This window comes from Canis aureus, chromosome 1 (genome assembly GCF_053574225.1).
Source record: "Canis aureus isolate CA01 chromosome 1, VMU_Caureus_v.1.0, whole genome shotgun sequence".
NCBI classification, from domain to species: Eukaryota; Metazoa; Chordata; class Mammalia; order Carnivora; family Canidae; genus Canis; species Canis aureus.
The window spans coordinates 111,675,103-111,697,347 of record NC_135611.1 but is presented as its reverse complement, the minus strand read 5'-3'; the positions used below and the strand labels follow the sequence as shown (position 1 = coordinate 111,697,347).

Genomic DNA, 22,245 nt, shown 5'->3' with positions numbered 1-22,245 from the left:
ATAACTAGCCAACTACACATGTCCTTTCCCAAAATATATTGGAAATGCCTGGGCAGGGTAGGAAACTGCGACACTATTTCTATTCTGGAAATAGGTCAAATAAGGACAAGAGGCTGCTTTCTGCCCAAGTGCAACAAGCACAACAAACTTAACTCTTCCTCTGCCAGGATGTTGTAAACACAAATCAACAGGATGGGATAAGGTGGTCCCTGGGCAATCCTTGTTTGGGGCTCTCCATCAGGACATCTAAGGCCCATTCTCCTGTAGTCAGTCATGCCTGACTTCCTGCCTAACGTTCAGTAAATAAGATCTGAAAACATATATTGTATTGAATATATGGATATTTCTAGGTATTCCTCTCTGCTCCCCATCTTTATTTCTTTGAAACATCAGTTCTATCATAGATTTGAGCAAATAACAATAGTTCTTTACAGCGACCATTGCATAAAAATGTAATTAACAATAATGTATTCATCCTTCAAACTCAGAAATCTGAGGAATGATTGCAAACCCCCCAGTTGGGAAATTGATCATACATGTGTTCTGAAGCTTGTCTTTTTACTCTGAGTATGCCTTAGTTAACTTAAAAGTCAAGTTCTGAATTATTTGTGCTATTCACAAAAGTTGACATCTACAATATATTCTGTCTTCATTGCATCTTTTTAAAAATCTCTCATCCTTTTTTTTTAAGATCTAAAAAGTGACTGAAACTGCAAAATAAAGACTATCATTTTATCCCTTCTTTGTCTAGTAGTAGTGGATACAATTTTATTTTGTAAAGATTCACGTGATCTGCTTGTTACAAACTTATTTTATTCTAAGACTGACTATTCGAGTATCAGCTAAGTATGTTTTGTCAATTGGAAAAAAAAAACTCAACTTCACTGGCGCCAGAGAACTGCTTTATGCCTGCAAAATAAGAAACCATAACGCGGATTCTGCAAGTTGCAGTCCTCGAACTACCAAAGGGGAGATTTGCTAGAGGGTGGGGAAGGAGGTGGCTTACGGGGGCTGACATAGTTCTCCCTCCTCTTGGGGGCTCTGGGAACTGTAGTCCTCAACTCTGTCGGGAACCAAGGATCCGCTCCAGCGCTTGTTCCCCTTGGGGGCGTCTTGGGACATGTAGTTCCGGGGCGCCGCGGAGTCGGAGGCACTTCCGCCCCGGAAAAACAAGGCGGCCGCCATGTTTTCGGAAGTCCGGAGGTGAGTCAGGCTTGCACCCCACCCCCGACGCCTCGGAGCCCTCCCGGCCTGAGCGTGGGACTAGTCGCTACTTCGCCGGCCGTCTTAGAATGGAGAAGTCGCGGCCGCCGGCGAGGGCTGAGACACGGAGGGCAGACGCTCTCCTCCCCCTCTTACCAAGCGGCGCTGCTGCTCGCATCGGTACACTACCTGGCGACTTGTTCTTTGCGCCCTACGGTCTTCCTCCGCAAAGGAGCGAGCGAGCGGGAAAACACGGGAGGGTTGTGATTCGCAGGAAACGGGACGATACGTGTTCAAAGCTTAGAACGGTGGCGGCACGGGTAGCGGGGTGGCTCTTGCTATTGGGAACGCGAGTTCTGCCGCCCGCGCCCGTTGGCCTGGAAGCCCCAGCGGAGGGAGGGAGGGAGGGAGGCAGGGAGGCCGGGGCTCTGGGAGCGATGACTCGGCCCTGCGGTCGTCCTCCCGGACGCTGAGCTCTTCCCGAGCTTTACCCACCTCTCCGTCGGGAGGGCCCGAGGACCCCGCGCTCGCCCTGGCCATGGCCGCGGGGCCCCTTTCCTCACAGTCCCCGACTCGGGAAAGGAGAGGAAGGACGGACCCCCTGGCTCCTCCACCCGCCGCCCCGGGTGCCTCCCAGCCAGAGTACTTTCTTGGTCTGTCCTCTTCCGTTTTCAGTTCATTGGGTTTCCTTCCCTGAGTAAATTACTGCTGGGAAAATGTTGCAAGTGTTTGTTGCACCAATCTGCGGCATGTTTGATCTTGTTAACATGTGTCAATGTGTGTATTCTAAATATACTTTCCTAAAAAAAAATATTAATTTATTAATCAGAGACACAGAGGGAGAAGCGGGCCCCCTCCGGGGAACCTGATGCGAGCGAGACTCCATCCCGGGACCCCGGGATCACACCCTGAGCCAAAGGCAGACACTCAACTGCTGAGCCACCCAGGTGCCCTATATGTATTTGTTTTTAAATTGATCGCATTGTATATTTCTTTTGCTCTCCTTTCTTCAGTTTTGTTTCTTTTTGTTTGCTCTCAACTGGTTTGGAATAAAAAACGGTTGTCTGTCCCAGATACTGAATTTAATCAGCGTGTGTTCTCATTCTGAGAAACGTAGAGTTTTAACACATACTTGATATCTGATGATGGCCCCTCACAACCACCACCTTTTTTAAACTGGAGGGCAAGAGGGCACCTTGCCCTCAGGGTGCTAAACAGCTGAGCCACCCAGGGATCCTCTAGGATGTATTTATTTTTAAAATATTTTAGAAGTGAAGTGAGGCAGGGGAGAGGGAAAGAAAGAATGTTAAGCATGGGGGCAGCCCCGGTGGCGCAGCGGTTTGGCGCCACCTGCAGCCCAGGGCGTGATCCTGGAGACCCGGGATCGAGTCCCACGTCGGGCTCCCTGCTTGGAGCCTACTTCTCCCTCTGCCTGTGTCTCTGCCTCTCTCTCTCTCTCTCTCTCTGTGTGTGTCGCTCATGAATAAATAAATAAAATATTAAAAAAAAAGAATGTTAAGCATGCTCTATGCCCAGTGCAGAGCCCAAGGTGGGGCTGGATCTCATGACCTTGAGATCACGACCTGAGCCAAAATCAAGAGTGGAATGCTTAACTGACTGAGCCATCCAGGCATCCCAGGAGTGTATTTATTTTTATTTACACTGTTCAGAACTGGTGTATATGAACTTAGCAATTATCTTTTGAATTAAGACTTCTCTGACATTTCTTCTGTTCTCTTTTCCTCATATTCCTTCTATTGGACAAATGTTGGAGCCTTTCAATCTATCTTCTGTCTTGATACTTTGTATCTTTATTTTTTACCTTCATGTTCATAGGATAAAAGGCTTTTTACCAATAATCGTTTTTTACTTCATGAAGTAAATTGGAAATGATGCTAATAACAGTGTGGATAAAATGTTATTAGGTGAGCAACAAATTCTTAAGAAATTTATTAATGTATGTACTTATTTATTTTTAGATAAGAAGGAATTTTAAGTCAGAATTAGGATTTTCAGAGAATAAAGATGATTTTCATAGGAGAGCATTAATACATATAGTCCAGATATCTTTCAGGTCTTTTTTGCTGTTGGTGGAAAAGACATCTGCAGATAAGACTTTATGATGCAGACTATCATCTGCTTTTTTGCAGCTGCAAGAAAAAGGGACTCCTGGTTCTTTGAACTTTCCATCTACTCATTTAATCCGAGGAACAACCTTATGAGGTGGGTATGATTTGCAATTCTTATATTCATGTGCAGATGACCTCAATGAGGCACGGAGAGTTTTTTCTTTAACACCCCCTATGTTATATAGATGGTAAGTATCATTTCTAGGATTTAAACCTAGGTCTTTGGCTGTAGAACCCACTTAAAAAAAAATCTACATGTTAACAGTGCTATTCATTTTCTATCATCCTCAGGATGAGAAATTCTTATAGTAGGGATACTGCATTTGGTTGTACAGTGAACTGTACAGTTGTTCACTGTCCAATGGCCCCAGGCTGACAGACTTAGTAGTTGCAATCTGCTCCATGCTCTGCTTACCGTGCTATATGTGGCTACATCTGCCTGGAAGTAGGAGAGCTATTGTATAATTTCTGCAAAGATCGACATGGGCTTGTGGCACCCCTGGCCTGCATCTCATGGCTTCTTTGTCCTTTCCCAGTTATGCCTCCTCAGGACTCTGACCTTCCCCAGAAGGAGCAGGAGAAAATGAGCAAGTTTCAGGTAAGGCATTCTTTTCTGTCTCCTCAGATATGATTTAATTTCTAAAAAATTAGGCACATCTTTTTCCTCTTCCTTGGAAAAGTTAGTGGAAAACAGATTTTGAGTACATGTTGTATGCCAGGCTATGTGTGTGCACGTGTGTTTTGTTTTATGTTTATTATGTCACAAAACAATCTTTTTTTTCCCCACAAAACAATCTTTGGAAAAATAATACAAATTTGAAATAGACCAGAAAAATTTACACTTACAACTTGGCTTTCAAACCGCCTCTTTTCACTTTCCCATATGATTTTTTCACTTGCATTCTTAACTCTGTAATATTGGAACTGGCAGGATATATAGTTGAACCTCAAATAATGCAGGGGTTATTTGACCTCCTCCTCCACAGTTAAAAATCCATGTAGAACTTTGACTCCTTAGAGACTTGACCTTAGCCTACTATTGATCAGAAGCCTTATCAAGAACATAAACAGTTGGTTAACATAAATTTTGTATGTTCTACGTATCCTATGTTGTGTCTTATAATAAAGTAAACTAGAAACGGGAAACTATTATTAAGAAAATAATAAGAGAGGATACATTTATAGTACTATAAAAAACCAATGGGCACCTTGGTGGCTCAGTCAGTTAAGTGTCTGTCTTTGGCATTGGTCATGATCCCAGGGTCCTGGGATCAAGTCCTGCATTAGATTCCCTTCTCAGTGGAGAGTCTGCTCCTCCCTCTGCTCCTCCCCCCTGCCTGTGTACTCTCTCTCTCAAATAAATAAATAAAATCTTTAAAAAAAAAGTCTTCATATAAGATAGACCCATGCCATTCGAACCCTTGTTGTTCAAAGGTCATCTGTGTTTATATACATTAGAGAAAGGCTTAATAGCTCTTATAAAGATAGTAAGATGAGGAAAAACCAAGTTGGAATATGAGTAAAATGAAATATCAAAGCAAACTTATGATGAAAATAATGATCATTAATAAATAAATGTGTGCAAATGTTAACAAAGGCTTTCTATTTATTTATTTCACTTAGATTTCCGAAAATTTTTTTAAAAAGGAGTTATGTCCTGTTTGGCCAGAGTCTAGAGATTCAGGAACACTTGTACTGTCTTGCATGAAAGGTGAATTGGGAAAACCTTTTGAGAGGGAAATCTGCCATTGTGCTTAGAAAATTTTGGAAGTGTTTATTCTATGACCTTATAGTTGCTACTTTTAGCCAAGGTCTCTGTAAAAGGATCTTTGCAGTGTTGATTACAATTAAAAATCTATAACTAATTATACATGATTTGGATTGATTAAAGATAAATCATGATTTCTAAGGAATGTTATATTCTGTGGTTGCAAAATGGAATGAAACACTCTAACAATAATAATTGTTTGGATTTATTGAGCAATTTGCTCACATGCCGGGCACCATTCTATGAGCTTTATACATACTTATCTAATGTTTTCAAACACCTTGTGGTTTAGACATCATTAAAGAGAAGAGAAAATTGAGATAGTGGGAAGTTAAGGAATTTCCCCAGGATCCTAGAATTAAAACTTTGAAATTTGCAAAAAAAAAAAAAGGGGGGGGAGCAAAAAAAAAAAAAAAAAAGAAATTTGACCTCAATGCCTTCACCAGCTGTGAATGCTGCAGGTGGATACAACATATACATTGAAACAACAGAAGAGCTGTGTGTCTGTCCTGGAGGGCTATTGAAGGCCTGTGAATATTGCAAACATTAAAAACTGACAGAATCCAAGCTTTGTTGGGTGGTTGGGAGGGGACATTGATGGGGGACAACTGCCGGGCTAAAATCTGCCTGGGTTCCCTTCTAGGTTGAAAACAATTTTTTGGTAATCCTCTTTGGAGATTATGGGATTGAGGTTGTGTGTGTTTGATGTTGTAGGAGGTAGTGACGTTCAAGGACGTGGCTGTGGTCTTTACCATAGAGGAGCTGGGGCTGCTAGACTCCACCCAGAGGAAGCTGTACCGAGATGTGATGGTGGAGAATTTCAAGAACTTGGTCTCAGTGGGTGAGAACAGGAGCCCTATGACACCCCCTTGAGAGTCGGTGTCCTTAGTTGTTGAAAGCTCTGGACCTTTTGAATTGGTTCCCTAACCCTGAAGACACAAGTTTTTCTAAAACCTGGGACTGCAATCTTGGTCTTTCTGCTGAGGCAAAATTCTGTTCAGGGGTGATTTTTCCCCCAGGTGACATTTGGCAATGTCTGGAGACAGTTTGGATTGTTACAAGTTGGGGGGGGTGGTTTGCCACGGGCACCTTGTGGCTACCAATGCTGCTAAACCTCCTACAGGGATCCCTGGGTGGCGCCTGCCTTTGGCCCAGGGCGTGATCCTGGAGACCCGGGATCAAGTCCCACGTCGGGCTCCCGGTGTATGGAGCCTGCTTCTCCCTCTGCCTATGTCTTTGCCTCTCTCTCTGTGTGTGTGTGTGTGTGTGTGTGACTATCATAAATAAATAAAAAAATTAAAAAAAAATAAACTTCCTACAATGCACAGTACAACCCCCATGACAAAGAATTAGTTGGTCTAAAATATGAGTAGTGCCTCAGTTGAGAAACCCTGTTTAAATTAATTATAAGTGGGAAACATAAATTATAAACGGGCTTCTATACTGTGTCTTTTAAATACTTTTTAAAGTTTTGGTCATGACCCACTAGTGCATCATGGAATTAATTTAGTATCTTGTGCTGGCATTTTTTTTTAAATGAAATAGGATAAAATGAAATAAGGATAGAAACTATTAGAGTTCCTTATCAAGACCTACTCACATTGTAGCAAAACTGACTATTTGCAGTAAGTGCTGTGAGAGTGTGGGAAATAGGATGAGAACAGACATTGGCTAAATCTAATTTTATCTCTATCTAGCCATGACCTAGGTCATGACCTAAATTTATTTATTACAGTTCATGATCAGAAAAGTCCCTAAAATATCACTAGAGATTCTGAGGATTGTAGAACTTGGACAAAAATACACTTTAGCTGTGTGTTTACCTTAAAAATGTATACCTTTTCATAGGACATCTTCCCTTCAAGCCAGATATGGTATCCCAGTTGGAGGCAGAAGAAAAGCTTTGGATGATGGAAAGAGAAACCCAAAGAAATGGGTATTCCAGTGAGGACCACGTGACTGTTCCTTCAGGTACCAGCTAATCTGCTTCTCACCACGTCCATGGTTACCACCCTTGTCCAAGTACTATCCTCTCTTTCCTGGACTGTGACAGCAGCCTCCATGTTGGTCTCCCTGCCTCCTCCCTTGCATTCCTGTTGTCTGTTGTCCACATGGTACCAGTGATTCTTTAGAAAGCAAGTGAAGTCATGCCATTCCCATGCTGAAAACCCTCCAAAAACTTCCCATTTCGCTCAGAGTCCTCCCTGTGGCCTGCAAGACCCTACCCAATCTGAATTCCTCACCAGGTTCACCTTTGATCAACCTTGGTTTTATCCTGGTTCAGATCATTCCTTGCATCCTGGCTCCCCTGGAGTGTTCTCCCTGCTGTTTCAGGGCCTTTGACTAGCTTCCCCTCTGCCTAGGCATAGAATCCGCAGCCACTCTCTTATTAAATAAGGTCTTTGCTCGGATTTCATCTGTCTGCATCAGCTAGGTCTTCTGTGTCTGCCATTTAAGACATCATCCTCTCCCCGTTCTCCATCCTCTCACCTTGCCTTATTTTGTGTCTAAGTACTGATCAGCTCCTGACCTACTAACACATTTTTATTTACTTGTTCACCATCTGTCTTTCCATGAAGTAGGAATCTTGGCAGTTTCATTTGTTGTGTCTACTCAAAGCCTCGGATGGTCCTTCTGCATAGGAGGTGATCCTGTGCACTTGTTAAATGAATAGGTTATTTAAATAGTTACTGTCCTTGTAGAAGTGAATTGTGATACCAGCCTTTTCCGAATGGGAGGAATGCCTGGTCCATGTCCCAAGCCTACTGATTTCCTTCCCACCTCGCCTTTCACTGCCCCCCTCCTTTCTCCTGTCCGCCCTGTCTTCATTTTTTTACCTCACTTCTCCATGTCCTTTCCTTTCTCTTGAAATTTATATATTTCTCAGTTCTACGATTTTGAAATTAAAAATTCAATATTCCCAGAGCAAGCAAATTTGTGTGCTCTCCTTTCTGCTTGAAAGATGAAGTGGAGGGATCCCTGGATGGCTCAGCGGTTTCGCGCCTGCCTTTGGCCCAGGGCGCGATCCTGGAGACCCGGGATCGAATCCCACGTCGAGCTCCTGGTGCATGGAGCCTGCTTCTCCCTCTGCCTATGTCTCTGCCTCTCTCTCTCTCTCTCTGTGTGTGTGACTATCATAAAAAAAAAAGAAAGAAAGAAAGATGAAGTGGAGAAGCTTGTCTGCAAATGTGATAAAATAGGTGATGAGTTCTGTGAGTAATAGATGGATGTGCCCCTTCTTTTCTCCTTTCCCTATTTATGTCACTTCATTTTTGATATGTTCAAGATGTTAGATACTTCACTGGTTCTTACTAAGTTTCACTAAGTGCAGATTTAACCAGGAATGATGACCCTAGTAATTACTGTCATTTCTCAGTTTTGCACAATAGTGTAGGAGAAAAGCCACAAGCCTAGGTGAGCTCACAGGGAGAAGAAATGAGAACCAAGCACTGGGCCCTGGGTCCTTCCTACAGTAAGAGGTCAGGGAGAGGAGGAAGATCTCTCTTTTAATAAATCTTGTAGCATTTTCTGCCACCTTTTCTCAAAGTTTTTTTCTTTTTTTTTTTTTTTAAGATTTTATTTATTTATTCATGAGAGACAGAGGCAGAGACATAGGCAGAGGAGAGGCAAGCTCCCTGCAGGGAGCCTAATGCAGGACTTGATCCCAGGACCACAGGATCATGACCTAGGCTAAAGGCAGATGCTCAACCACTTAGTCACCCAGGTGCCTCTCTCAAAGGTTTTTGATGTCTTCAACATCAGCATCATGCCACACATTCAAAAATTGTCCTAAAATGTTCTTTGTAGGTCACAAGAGGCCAAATTAAAGGGCTTATCTTTTGTAAAGATTCTTAAAAACAAAAAGCTTACAGATACTAAAGACCAGCAGACATCACATCTCTATTATTCCTAGAGATGGCTGATAGATTTAGAGCACATTAGTGTGACCAGTGGATTGTTCTGGAACATTCTGGAACATTCCGATGAATGTCTAATGTCTCATTTCTAAGACATCTTTGAATATGTAAATATTTATACTGATTAACCTTAGAAGATAAAAGCTGTTCACAGTGGAATGCTGTGAACTAACTAAACTATGAGAAATTACTGATGCCAGTATGCCAGGCATTTCAGCTCATCAGCTCTCCTGAAACAAGCTCAGGTTGGCTATTTAAAGTGGAAACTGCCTCGTTCATACAGCCAGCTTTGCACTTAACCACCCTCGCCTCTCTCTAACGCCTAAATAATCATAAAACCTATATATGGTGGTTGTTTAGTGGTTTCAAATTGAACATATCCAAACATCAAAAGACACTGATGTACTTGTGGAGACGAGGAGGGTCCTTGTTAGGAAATAAAATTATAGACTTTCTAAAGTTTTCCGGTGCAGGTTGCATCCTGGTGGTATTAACTAGCTGATAAGAAGCTTTTTACATGCTGTAGTGAGTTCTGATACCAAACAACCTGAAGTTGGCTTCACCAAACACCGACTTCCCAGGGTAAGGGCATAGTCCTCCACAAGACTGCCCACCAAGACGCCAGACACCAGCTGGGCTTTCCAGGGCCACTGTCACTTCTAACTTAATTGGCATTCATTAGAATGACAATTCAGGAAAGCTCTACACTTAAAATTATAATTGTATTATAGCAAAAAGAAAACAAATTTGCTAGGGCACCTGGGTGGCTTAGTGATTGAGTGTCTGCCTTTGGCTCAGGTCGTGATCCCAGGGTCCTGGAATCAAGTCCTGCACCAGGTTCCCTGCTTCTCGAAACTTTACCTATGTCTCAGCCTCTCTCTCTGTGTCTCTCATGAATAAGTAAATAAAATCTTAAAATTATATATATATATATCTGCCATTATTCTTTTTGTATATTTTTTTTTTATTGGACTGCGATTTGCCAACATGTATAATACCCAGTGCTCATCCATCAAGTGCCCCACTCAGTGCCTATCACCCAGTCACCCTGTCCCACCTCCCCTTCCACTACCCCTTGTTCGTTTTCTTTTTTTTTTTTTTTTAAGATTTTATTTATTTATTCATGAGAATACACAGAGAGGAGAGAGAGAGAGGCAGAGATGCAGGCAGAGGGAGAAGCAGGCTCCATGCAGGGAGCCCAACGCGGGACTCGATCCAGGGTCTCCAGGATCACACCCTGGGCCGAAGGCGGCGCTAAACCGCTGAGCCACCAGGGCTGCCCCCTTGTTCGTTTTCCAGAGTTAGGAGTCTCTCATGTTCTGTCACCCTCTCTGATATTTCCCACTCATTTTCTCTCCTTTCCCTTTTAATCCTTTTCACTATTTTTTATATTCCCTGTATGAATGAAACATAGAATGTTTGTTCTTCTCTGATTGACTTACTTTTTTTTTTTTTTTTTTAAGATTTTAGTTTTAAGTAGTCTCTATACCCATGTGGGGCTCCAGCTCAACCCCATGATCAAAAGTCACATGCTCTACTGACTGAGCCAGCCAGGTGCCCCAAAAAGAATACAAATCAGAACCAACAAAAGGGAAAGATGCATAGGGTGGGCCTGGTTGCCTCCCATCTCCCTCTCAGGAACCTTAATTTAATGCAATCTAAAGTCTCTTTTGCCATGTACGTATTCACAGGTTCCAGGGATTAGGGCATGGACATCTTTAGGGGGCCATTTGACTAGCCTACCATACCTAGAAATGTGTACACACCTATTGAGACTTTTTCAGCTTATGTTATTAGAATGTAACTTTACATTTAAGGAAATTAATTATTAAGGACTTGGTACTGCCTCCCTCCCTAACATTTTAAGCCAGTGGCTTCCATTTATTTTTAGCCATGATCCTCAATCAAATATTTTATATCTTGACCCAGCATGAATATAATGTTATGTGTGTATGTGTGTGTCTATAGCTAAAACAAGCATTTCATATAGTGGTGTCCTTACTGCTTGTGATATACTTCTCATCTTCTTATTCTAGTTCTATCTTCTCTTTTCTTTTTTCTTTTCTTTTTTTTTTCCTTTCTTTTCCTTTCTTTTCTCTTTTCCTTTCTTTTCTCTTTTCTTTTCTTCTTTTCTTTTCTTTTCTTTTCTTTTCTTTTCTTTTCTTTTCTTTTCTTTCTTTTCTTTTCTTTTCTTCTTTTCTTTCTTCTTTTCTTTTCCCTTCCCCTTCCCCTTCCCCTTGTCCAATTTGTGAAATTGGTTCCATAGTTCATTAATGCATCCCAACAATTTCAAAAATTCTATTAGAGATAATGTAATGAAGAAAACAAAACACATGTTTTCTTTGTGACTATTTCATTCTAATGGGTCTAAAAAGATAAGAACTAGTTAGGAAGTATGCAGTAAGTCGAGTAATATGTGCTGTAGGGAAAAGTAAAGCAGGTAAGCCAAATGTAGAGACTCAAAGGTGTATGGGAGTAGGGAGGAATTATTTTATATCAGGTGGTAACGAAGGCATTTTAGTGGGGACCTGGAGGGAATGAACGAAAAAGCAAGCTGTGCAACTTTCTGGGAGAAAGCCTTCCACACCAGCTTAACTCTCCTCTTCCTTTTCAGGGTGCCCTTGAGAGTCTCCACTGTGTTCTGTTTCTTTCCTTCTCCCAGGTCCTTTCTTGGTCATACAAGATTTGTTTTCCCTTTTCCATTTCTTTTTTAGAGCCCTGAATGACTAGCAGGTTTAGAACAATGAGTGTTAGTATTCCACTCACTTCCCAAATTTACTCTTGGGAGATGATTCCTGCCAGGACCTAAAATATCATTTAATGCCTACAATCTCAGCTTTTATAGGCTACCTGGGTAGAATCCCTCTTGTCATAAGCCTACTAAGGAACAGGTTAGTAGGCTTTTAATGGATGTTATTGTAAGATGGAGTGTGGATTGTCTCTGTGGCCTATAGTCATTTGATTTTAAACTTATAACTCTCAAACCATCAAATTTATGATTCTAAATGGGTCACACTTATACTTAGTAGATAAGAGTCTGTTGACCCCATTCTTTGCTTCTACTTCCATAGAAAAACATAAGAGGATAAATGATACTATACAGACATGACTCCCTATCCCCCAAACCCCACTCTGTTCTTTGCTTCCACTAGCATGGAAAAACATAAAAGGATAAATAATATTGTACTGACATAACCCTCCCCCATGACCCTCAGACATGAGGCTTTATGCTATGGCTTAGATGTGAAATCCTGATATTTCTGTACCTAAGCATTTACTTGCCTTCATCTCTGAATATTGCTTTTTCTTATAGGCAGCAAGAATCAAAATGAGATGGAGACACTTCGAAAAGTTGCATTAAAATTCCTTTCAAATGAAGAACTATCCTGCTGGCAAATCTGGAAACAAGTGGCAAGTAATTTAACCAGGTGTCTTCAGAGAAAGCGCTCCCAGTTACAACAAGGCAATTCTATTCAGGTTTCTGAAAATGAAAATAGTGTAATGAATCATAAAGGAAATGGCTCCGCTTACACTGCAAATCAAGAGTTGTCCATTTCAAGAACCCAGGACTCTTCTGGGAATACATACTTTCACGAGTCACAGAATCAGAGTAAAGGTCAGCAAGTTAATACGAAAAATAACCAGCATATATCTGAAGCCTTCATGAAGAAATCACCACTTAATGATCATATTAACATTGACACAGAACAGAAACCTTACATTTTCAACAAATGTGGCAAAAGCATTAGTGATAGCTTTAATCAGCGTATACCTCCGAGACAAGAATTTCATCCATGTCGTGAGTGTGGAAAGGGTGTCAATTATAGCTCGGTGCTTCTACTTCATCAGAATGTTCACACAAGAGAGAAATGCTCTAGTCAGAGCTCACATTTGCAGACGCATCAGAGAATTCGCCCAAGAGAGAAACTCAATAAGTACCATGAATCTGGTGATTGCTTCAAGAAGAGCACTTTTCATCCTCATCAATCTCACCATACAGGAGAGAAGTCCTATAGATGTGACAGTTGTGGCAAGGGATTCAGTAGCAGCACAGGACTTATCATTCATTACAGGACTCACACTGGAGAGAAACCTTATAAATGTGAGGAGTGTGGTAAATGCTTCAGTCAAAGTTCAAATTTTCAGTGCCATCAGAGAGTCCACACTGAAGAAAAACCGTATAAATGTGAAGAGTGTGGTAAGGGCTTCGGTTGGAGTGTTAATCTCCGTGTTCATCAGAGGGTTCACAGGGGTGAGAAACCCTATAAATGTGAGGAGTGTGGTAAGGGCTTCACCCAGGCTGCACATTATCACATACATCAGAGGGTCCACACTGGGGAGAAACCTTACAAATGTGATGTCTGTGGTAAGGGCTTTAGTCACAATTCGCCATTAATATGCCATCGGAGAGTCCACACTGGAGAGAAACCGTACAAATGTGAGGCATGTGGGAAAGGGTTTACCCGTAATACAGATCTTCATATCCACTTCCGAGTTCACACAGGAGAGAAACCCTACAAGTGTAAGGAGTGTGGGAAGGGCTTCAGTCAGGCGTCTAATCTTCAGGTCCATCAGAATGTCCACACTGGGGAGAAGCGATTCAAATGTGAAACGTGTGGGAAGGGCTTCAGTCAGTCATCAAAACTTCAAACCCATCAGAGAGTCCACACTGGAGAGAAGCCATACAAATGTGATGTGTGTGGTAAGGACTTCAGTTATAGTTCAAATCTTAAGCTGCACCAAGTAATTCACACTGGAGAAAAACCATATAAATGTGAGGAGTGCGGGAAGGGTTTCAGCTGGCGATCAAATCTTCATGCTCATCAGAGAGTCCACTCTGGAGAGAAACCCTATAAATGTGAGGAATGTGATAAGAGCTTCAGTCAGGCTATAGATTTTCGGGTACATCAGAGAGTCCACACTGGAGAGAAACCATACAAATGTGATGTATGTGGTAAGGGCTTTAGTCAGTCCTCTGGTCTTCAGTCCCATCAGAGAGTCCACACTGGGGAGAAACCCTACAAATGTGATGTCTGTGGAAAGGGTTTCAGATATAGTTCACAATTTATATACCATCAGAGAGGCCACACTGGAGAAAAACCTTACAAATGTGAGGAGTGTGGGAAAGGCTTTGGAAGGAGCTTGAACCTTCGCCATCATCAGAGGGTCCACACAGGAGAGAAACCCCATAGATGTGAGGAATGTGGTAAGGCCTTCAGTCTCCCCTCAAATCTTAGGGTCCATTTGAGTGTTCACATTAGGGAAAAACTATTTAAGTGTGAAGAGTGTGGTAAGGGCTTCAGTCACAGTTTACGTCTTCAAGCCCATCAGAGAGTCCACACTGGAGAAAAACCATACAAATGTGATATATGTGGTAAGGACTTCAATCACCATTCACGTCTTAAATACCATCAGAAAGTCCACACTGGCAGGAATCGTTAAAAGTGAAGAATGTTAATGCTTCGGTCAGGATGCACATCATCATGTGTTTGGAGAGTCCATGCTGGTAATAAACCATCAAGTATTGAGAGTGGAAAGGGATTCCTCAGCTCTTTCTAACAAATCCGTTAAAATGATAACATGGGACCATAATAACAGGAATAGAACTATAATTCGGGAGGAATGGCTTGCAACTCTTGCCGAGATCCAAGTGATATAAATGGTCTTTAAAACTGAACATATGCCTAAAGATAATGTGTGAAAAGGATATTTGCCAAATACTAGCTAGTTTTGGGGGGGGGGGCGGTCAGGGAGGCTTTTGGATAATTTTCCCTTTAATTTACATTTTATACTTATTTATAGTAACTGTTATTTTTACTAGAGCTATCAAGCTGTGAAAAATGAATAAAATTACTGACTAAAGTTTCCTGACCAAGAACTCATGATTGCTTTATTTCATATGGTATATTAGATTACAATTAAGGAATAGAACCCCAGTGATGAATCTTTGATCTTCAGAAGTAAATTTATATCTGCTGCAGATGTATATAAAAGAATGGTCATTGCCTCATTGTTTACAATAGCAAATAATTGGATTGCCAAAGTATTTTATGATTTAATTCAGTGGAACGCTAGCTAGACATCAAATAGGAGAAGGTAAATTTGTAGTTAAGGATGTTGGAAGATGTCCAGAATATATTAACCTGAAAAAACCAAGCGTGGGATTTTTGTGTAATCACATGAATAGGTACTTGTAGTTCTCGCTAAATAAGATTTTGCTTTCTATATTTTGCATTTCTTTAAACTTACTGTTTTGAAACAATCTAAAGCTACAAAAATGTAAAAATTATATAAAATCTCCTATATACACTTTACTCCAGCAGTTAATATGTTTGAATCATTTGCTCTATGTATGTGAATGTCTATATATACACACATTGATTTCTATGGGTACACAGAATTTTTAACCATGAATATGTTAGAGACCATTTGCCCCTTGCACCCAAATACGTTAAATGTATGTACTAAGAACTAGGATATTTAATTTACTTACATAGCTACAATACAAAGTATAGCATTCAGGAAAATTTATTTTTTTTTAAAGATTTATTTATTTATGATAGACATAGAGAGGCAGAGACACAGGAGGAGGTAGAAGCAGGCTCCATGCCGGCAGCCCGACGCGGGACTGGAGCCCGAGGCGGGACTCGATTCCGGGACTCCAGGATCGCGCCCTGGGCCAAAGGCTGGCGCTAAACCGCTGAGCCACCCAGGGATCCCCGCATTCAGGAAAATTTAATGTTGATACATAGCACTAACTTAAATAGCATCAAACTTTATCAGTTGTCCTCATATTTACCAGATTGCTTCTGGTCCAGAATCCAGTCAAGGATCATACATTGCATTTCAGCTTTTTTTTTTTTTTTTTTTAATATTTAAATCTGGTTCCTTTTTTATTTATTTATTTATTTTTTAAAGATTTACTTATTCATGATAGAGAGAGGCAGAGGCCCAGGCATTGGGAGAAGCAGGCTCCATGCTGGGAGCCGACGTGGGACTTGATCCCGGGACTCTAGGATCGCGCCCTGGGCCAAAGGCAGGCGCAAAAACGCTGAGCCACCCAGGGATTCCCACGTTTCAGTTTCTTTAATCAGGATCACTATCTCCTTGTTTTTAATGACCCTGATATTTTTGAGTGTCTCTTAACTTGGATTTGTCTGAGGCTTTCTCATTATTGGATTTAAATTATGCATTTTTTTGACATATGATTCCCTAAATGATATGTCCTTGGTGTGTCACATAGGAAACATGATATGTTTGTCTGATTATAGGTGAGGTTAACTTGGTTAACTCAAGGTAGTTGTGAGTTGGGTTTTTCCCCTGTGAAGTTACCATTTTTACCTTTGTAACTAGTGATTTGTGAGGAGGTTCTGTACATAGCTTGTTTCTCAATCAATTTTCCTCCACTAGTTTTACCAGCCATTGGAAAATGTGGCGTAAGTCAGCTGTTACTGATGTTTGCAAAAGTGGTTTTCTATAATCATTCCCTCAACATTTGTTAGCAAACATCTGTCCTGTTTACTCATTTACTTTTCACAGATTTGAGCACATCCTTACTGTGGCACAATATGATGTCTCACACTTATTTTGTACTCCCCTATTTCTCCAGAAGCCTTGGTTCTTTACAGTGGGGAATGGTTTTTAGAAATCAAGACCTGGGAAAATAGACCCAAGCCAAAAGCAGATGCTTAACTGACTGAGCCCACAAGTCCCCTTGTGACTTCCTTTCTGGTTATTTAATTTCCAGATTTGGGGGGTTTTCCTGTTCTTTTTAGAAGATTTTATTTATTTATTCATGACAGACACACAGAGAGAGACAGAGAGAGGCAGAGACACAGGCAGAGGGAGAAGCAGGCTCCATGCAAGGAGCCCAATGCGAGACTCAATCCCGGGACCTGGGGATCACGCCCTGAGCTGAAGGCAGATGCTCAACTGCTGAGCCACCCAAGCATCCCTTGGGATGACTTTTTATTGAAATATATGTTAGATACAGAAAAGTGTACAAATTATAAATATACAGCCCCATGAATTTTCAGGGTGTAAAATAACTTGTCTTATGGTTCTTTTTACTGAGGCACAATTTAAATTTATACATCTTAAGTATGGAGTTTGGTGAGTTTTGACAAATGGATACTTCTCTATAACCTGTATTCCTTAGAATGCTGAATACATCTTACAGCACATTCTACCTCTATCTCCCTTATTAAATGCTCTTTTGGGGGATCCCTGGGTGGCTCAGAAATTTAGCGCCTGCCTTCTGCCCAGGGCATGATCCTGGAGTCCGGGGATCGAGTCCCACAGTGGGTTCCCTGCATGGAGCCTGCTTCTCCCTCTGCCTGTGTCTCTGCCTCTCTCTCTCTCTCTGTGTGTGTGTCTCACGAATAAATAAATAAAATCTTTAAAAAATAAAAATAAAAAAATAAAAGTTCTTTTGGCAAACATCAGAATACCCCAGGATTTTGCATTTTGTCTATCCATCTAGGTCCCATGCTCCATCTATGAGGAATATTCTTGAGGTCTATTTTCACTGCACAGAAGCACAAATTAAAGGGTTTCTTAATCTTTACAAACAAACTCACAGAGAATAGTGCCAAGTGGATCCTACTGCCTTCGCGCCTCCTGGAGACAGCTCACATAAGCAGAATAAACTAGCATGATTAAAGGATTACTTTAGAACATTGTGTGTGTGTGGGGGGGTGGATTTTAGAACATTGTTAATGTCTGATCTAGAGTTTCTGTGGCACTTGTATTTATTTATTGCTGTATAACAAGTTATGCTTAAACTTACTGGCTTAAAATCACAAACATTTATTTACAGTTTCTATGCGCAAGGAATCTTGGAGCATGTTTCTGGGTGGCTCTGGCTCGGGATCTCATGAAATCCCTGTCAAGGAGCCGCCATAGCTGTAGTCTTCTGAGGTCTTAGTGGGGCTGAAAGGTCTGCTTCCAAGATAGGCTTATTCACATTGTTGTCGGCAAAATACCTCAGTTCCTCGCTAGCTATTTGGGGGTCTCAGTTCCTTGCCAAGTGGGCCTCTCTGCAGCCCTATCTGAGTGACCTCAAAACATGGCACCTGGTTTCCCCAAGAGCTAGTGGTCTAAGAGAATGGAAAGCAGAAGCCAGCATATGTTTTATGACCTAACCTTGGAAATGATGTAGCATCATTTCTGCCATATTTTGTTGGTTTCAGAGACCGATCCTGATACATTGTGGGAGGGGACCTTTATAGGGGTAAGGATGCCAGGGGGCAGGGATCACTGGGCACCATCTTGTATGTTGACTACCACAGTAGCTTTTGTACAGATATGAACCCACAAAACCTAAAAGATGACATTAACCATTCAGGTTTATCAGAAAATCCAGCCATATTAAGTGACCACAATGGTCATAGGGTTTTTACTCCCATGGGATGTGTCCACTGTGAGAATACATTTTCTAGGTTTTTCTTCTAGTTATAATGTTCATCAGTTGAATATTATACATTAGGACTTCACTGAAATAAAGGAGAATCCTCTCAAATTTAGCTTGTTTAATGTGTGTTTACTAGCTAAGGATATAAAGGTACCATCTCATGGATTCATTATTAGGACAGAGGAAGTATTTCCTTTTGCAAATGCATTCTTTTCATTTTTAAAAAAAATATGTTATTTATTTATCCATGACAGACACACAGAGAGAGGCAAGAGACACAGGTAGAGGGAAAAGCAATCCCCACGCAAGGAGCCCAATGTGGGACTCAATCCCGGGACCTGGGGATCATGCCCTGAGCTGAAGGCAGATGCTCAACTGCTGAGCCACACAGGTGTCCCTTTCTTTTCACTTTTCTGAGGATGTCCTCTCTTTTTTTTCTGTGGAAACTCTTGGCATCACAGGATAATTCATCTGTAAACAACAAAGGACAGATTCAGCCTTTTCTAGCCATTTTTAGTTTGTCTTCTACAAATATGCAGGTGATATAATGTTTTAACTATGACTTTGTAGCTCTTATACACCTGCTGCAGAAAGAGGCAATCATTATTTAGGTGATTATTTTTATGAACAAGAAAGTAAAGTTTTCCTCTGCAAAATCTTTCTGGGACATCTTTTTATTGCTCTGTAGCCTTGTATTTCTATTTTGACCTCATACATTAGTTTTGGTATAACTGTAAATGAGTCTCCTTGGCCCTGAATGGGAAGGAGCCTAATCATTGCCTCTTTGTTTCTATAGACATGAAAAAACCAGTGATAAAGTCAAGCTGAACTCTTCACTGGTTCGAATAGGGTCTCTTGGAGTGATTGACCTGTGAAATATTTCTGTCTCTGAACAAACATTCACTTGTGTGCATTTTCACCTCTGAATCTTCTTTATCCTTCCAGGACTCAGGAATCAAAACAGAATACAGACTTTTCAAAAACTGGGATTAAGATACCTTTTACATGAAGATGTTAGATGCTGACAGATATGGGAACAATTCACAAGTAAATTAACCAGAAATCAAGACTCAGTAACAAATCTGCAAAGAAAGAAGTCCAAGTTGCCAAAACAAGGTGATTCCTCCTGTCAGATGCAGGCAGGAGAATCTGCTCAGGTTTCTGAAGACGAAACTATGTAATAAAGCTTCACGGGGAGAGTTCCAATATCAAAAGCCAAGAGTTTCCAAATAAGACCACCTGGGATTTCTGCAAGAAAATCTATCTGAGAGAGCCACACAACTATCAGAGTAGGTGTCATCAAGTTGATGTAAAAAATAAACCATATAAGTGTGACCATTATGTTATGACAAAGATCTCTCATCGTCATGATGATCAGGAAGTTCACAAAAGCAAGAAGTCTTATAGCCACAATAATTGTGGAAAAGACTTCATGAGGAAATCATGCCAACATACTATAACCCACTCAGAAGAGATGCACTATGTATGTAGTGAGTGTGGGGAGGACATCGGTGACAGCTCAGTGTTTTGCATTTGCCAGAACATTCATGAAGGGGACAAAGGTGGTGAGAATGATAAGTGTGATGGGGGCTTCAGTCAGAGCTCACACCTGCAAAATCATCAGGGGTCAGCACAGGAGAAAAGCCCTACAAATGTCAAGTATGTGCTAAGAGCTTCATCCAGGACTTCTGTAGTCCCACTCGCGAGCCCCTCCGCCCAAGAGGGAATCTGTACAGGTGTGACGTGTGGGAAGGGCTCCAGTCATAGCCTAGATCTTAACATTCACTGTGTAGACAACACTGGAGAGAAATCCTCTAAACATGAGATGTATGATAAAGCCTTCAATTAGACACCACCACTTCAAGCCCATCAGAGATCCCACCCTGGAGATAAAACAAACAGATGGGAGGCATGCAACAGGCTAGTTCATCAGAATCCTGGTCCTCATCAGAGAGTTCACTCTGGAGAGAAAACACATAAATGTGAAATAGGTGGGAAGGACTTCAGCAAGGCTCAAATCTTCAAGCCCATCAGAAAATCCACACTGGAGAGGAGCCATATAAATGTGATGTGTGTGATAAGAACTTTAGCCGAATTCCCATCTTTAGGCCCATCAGAGTCCACACAGGAGAAAAGCCATTCAAATGTGACATATGTGGTAAGGGCTTCACTCAGATTTCACATCTTCAGGCCCATCAGAGAGTCCACACAGGAGAAAAGCCATACAAATGTGAGACATGTGGTAAGGGCTTTTGTCAGAGTTCAAATCTTCAGGACCATCAGAGAGTCCATACTGGAGAGAAACCCTACAAATGTGATGTGTGTGGGAAGGGCTTCAGTTGGAGCTCACATCTTCAAGCCCATCAGAGAGTCCATACAGGGGAGAAGCTCAACAAATGTGAAGAATGTGGGAAAGGCTTCATCAGGAACTCCTATCTTCATGTTCATCAAGGATCCACACGGGAGAGAAACCACATAAATGTGGCATGTGTGGTAAGAGCTTCAATCAGACCTCACATCTTCAAGCCCATTGGAGAGTCCACATGGGAGATAAACCCTACAAATGTTTTGACTGTACTAAGGGCTTTAGTAAAAGTTCATGTCTTCGAGTTCATCAGAGAGTCCATAATAGTGATAAATCCAGTTCATGTGATGAGTGTAATAAAAGTGTTCTTCAATTTGTAGACTTCACATTTTCTTCCAAAAATCCACACAGCAGAGAATATTTATAAAATATTATGTCTTAATAGTTCAAGAGTGAGCTGAACTTTTTTACAGTCATCTCAGTTCCATTGGAGGAAACCTATTTGTTGTGTGAATGTAGCCAGTGTTTCAAGCAGGAGTCAAAATTTCACAGTCCTCAAGACATAGAAGCCCCATGAAAATGGTACAGTAAGTTTCAGTCAGAACCTTCACATCCAATCAAATTTACACAAGAGAGAGGCCTTAAAAGTGATAACTAATGTCAAGATGTTAGCAAAAGTATACTTGCGGACATGACAAACCCCATGTCCACTAGAAGAGAAGCTCCATGGGGGCAGGAAGTTTGTTTACTGCTGAATGACCATGACCTCAAACCAGTTCTTAACAAACAGTAGATGCTCCGGAAATGCCTAATTTGGTGGCTAGGAAAACCTACAATAAATAAGACAAATACTTAAAAATTTTAAGGAGCTCAACCCTAGTCATAATCAGTTGTACCAGGAAATGGATTCATTATTAATTATTTTATTTGAGAGAGGATGAGTGGGGGGTAGGTGGGAGCAGGGGCAGAAGGAGAAGCAGACCGCCTACAGAGCAGCGAGCCTGACAAGGGGCTCGATCCCAGGGCCCTGAGATCATGACCTGAGCTGAAGACAGATGCTTAACAGACTGAGCTACCAGATGCCTGAGGGAAAAAATCTTGTAAGAAGCTTTAAAACAATTCAAGGAAGTGACCACTTAATAAAAATACATAAAATCTGGCAGCCCCGGTGGCACAGCGGTTTAGCGCCGCCTGCAGCCTGGGGCGTGATCTGGAGACCCTGGATCCAGTCCCACGTCAGGCTCTCTGCATGGAGCCTGCTTCTCCCTCTGCCTGTGTCTCTGCTTCTCTCTCTCTCTGCATCTCTATGAATAATAATAAAAAAATACATAAAATCATGCAATCTGCAATTTGAGTGTAAGATTTTTTTTGCAGTTGGCTCCTATCCTCTGCACGTCTTCACTTTTCCAGCAGTAATAAGCTGAGTTTTTATATTACCATTTAAGACTTTGTACATCATCAGTTATGTATAGTGTAAATCTCATTATATCTTTTGTGTCTTTTGTACCAGG

The 22,245-nt window shown here is 41.4% G+C and overlaps 1 protein-coding gene and 1 pseudogene across 6 annotated transcripts; both read left to right on the top strand.

Annotated features, from left to right (window-relative positions):
- The first annotated feature begins 1,142 nt into the window (after nucleotides 1–1,142).
- Nucleotides 1,143–14,895, top strand: ZNF227 (zinc finger protein 227). Of its 6 annotated transcripts, XM_077849122.1 has the most exons (8): nucleotides 1,212–1,383; nucleotides 2,033–2,150; nucleotides 3,354–3,426; nucleotides 3,869–3,930; nucleotides 4,956–5,043; nucleotides 5,815–5,941; nucleotides 6,949–7,071; nucleotides 12,331–14,895. In XM_077849122.1, exons 6-8 carry the CDS (start codon nucleotides 5,908–5,910, stop codon nucleotides 14,457–14,459), a joined length of 2,286 nt encoding a protein of 761 aa, XP_077705248.1. In that variant the 5' UTR covers nucleotides 1,212–1,383; nucleotides 2,033–2,150; nucleotides 3,354–3,426; nucleotides 3,869–3,930; nucleotides 4,956–5,043; nucleotides 5,815–5,907; the 3' UTR covers nucleotides 14,460–14,895. The 6 variants fall into 6 exon arrangements, with proteins under 6 accessions (XP_077705235.1, XP_077705241.1, XP_077705248.1 ...); XM_077849109.1 differs by lacking the exons at nucleotides 1,212–1,383; nucleotides 4,956–5,043 and adding an exon at nucleotides 1,143–1,203; XM_077849102.1 differs by lacking the exon at nucleotides 4,956–5,043.
- A 4,392-nt stretch (nucleotides 14,896–19,287) lies between these two features.
- LOC144284597 (uncharacterized) lies at nucleotides 19,288–21,058 on the top strand (annotated as a pseudogene).
- Nucleotides 21,059–22,245: the final 1,187 nt, after the last annotated feature.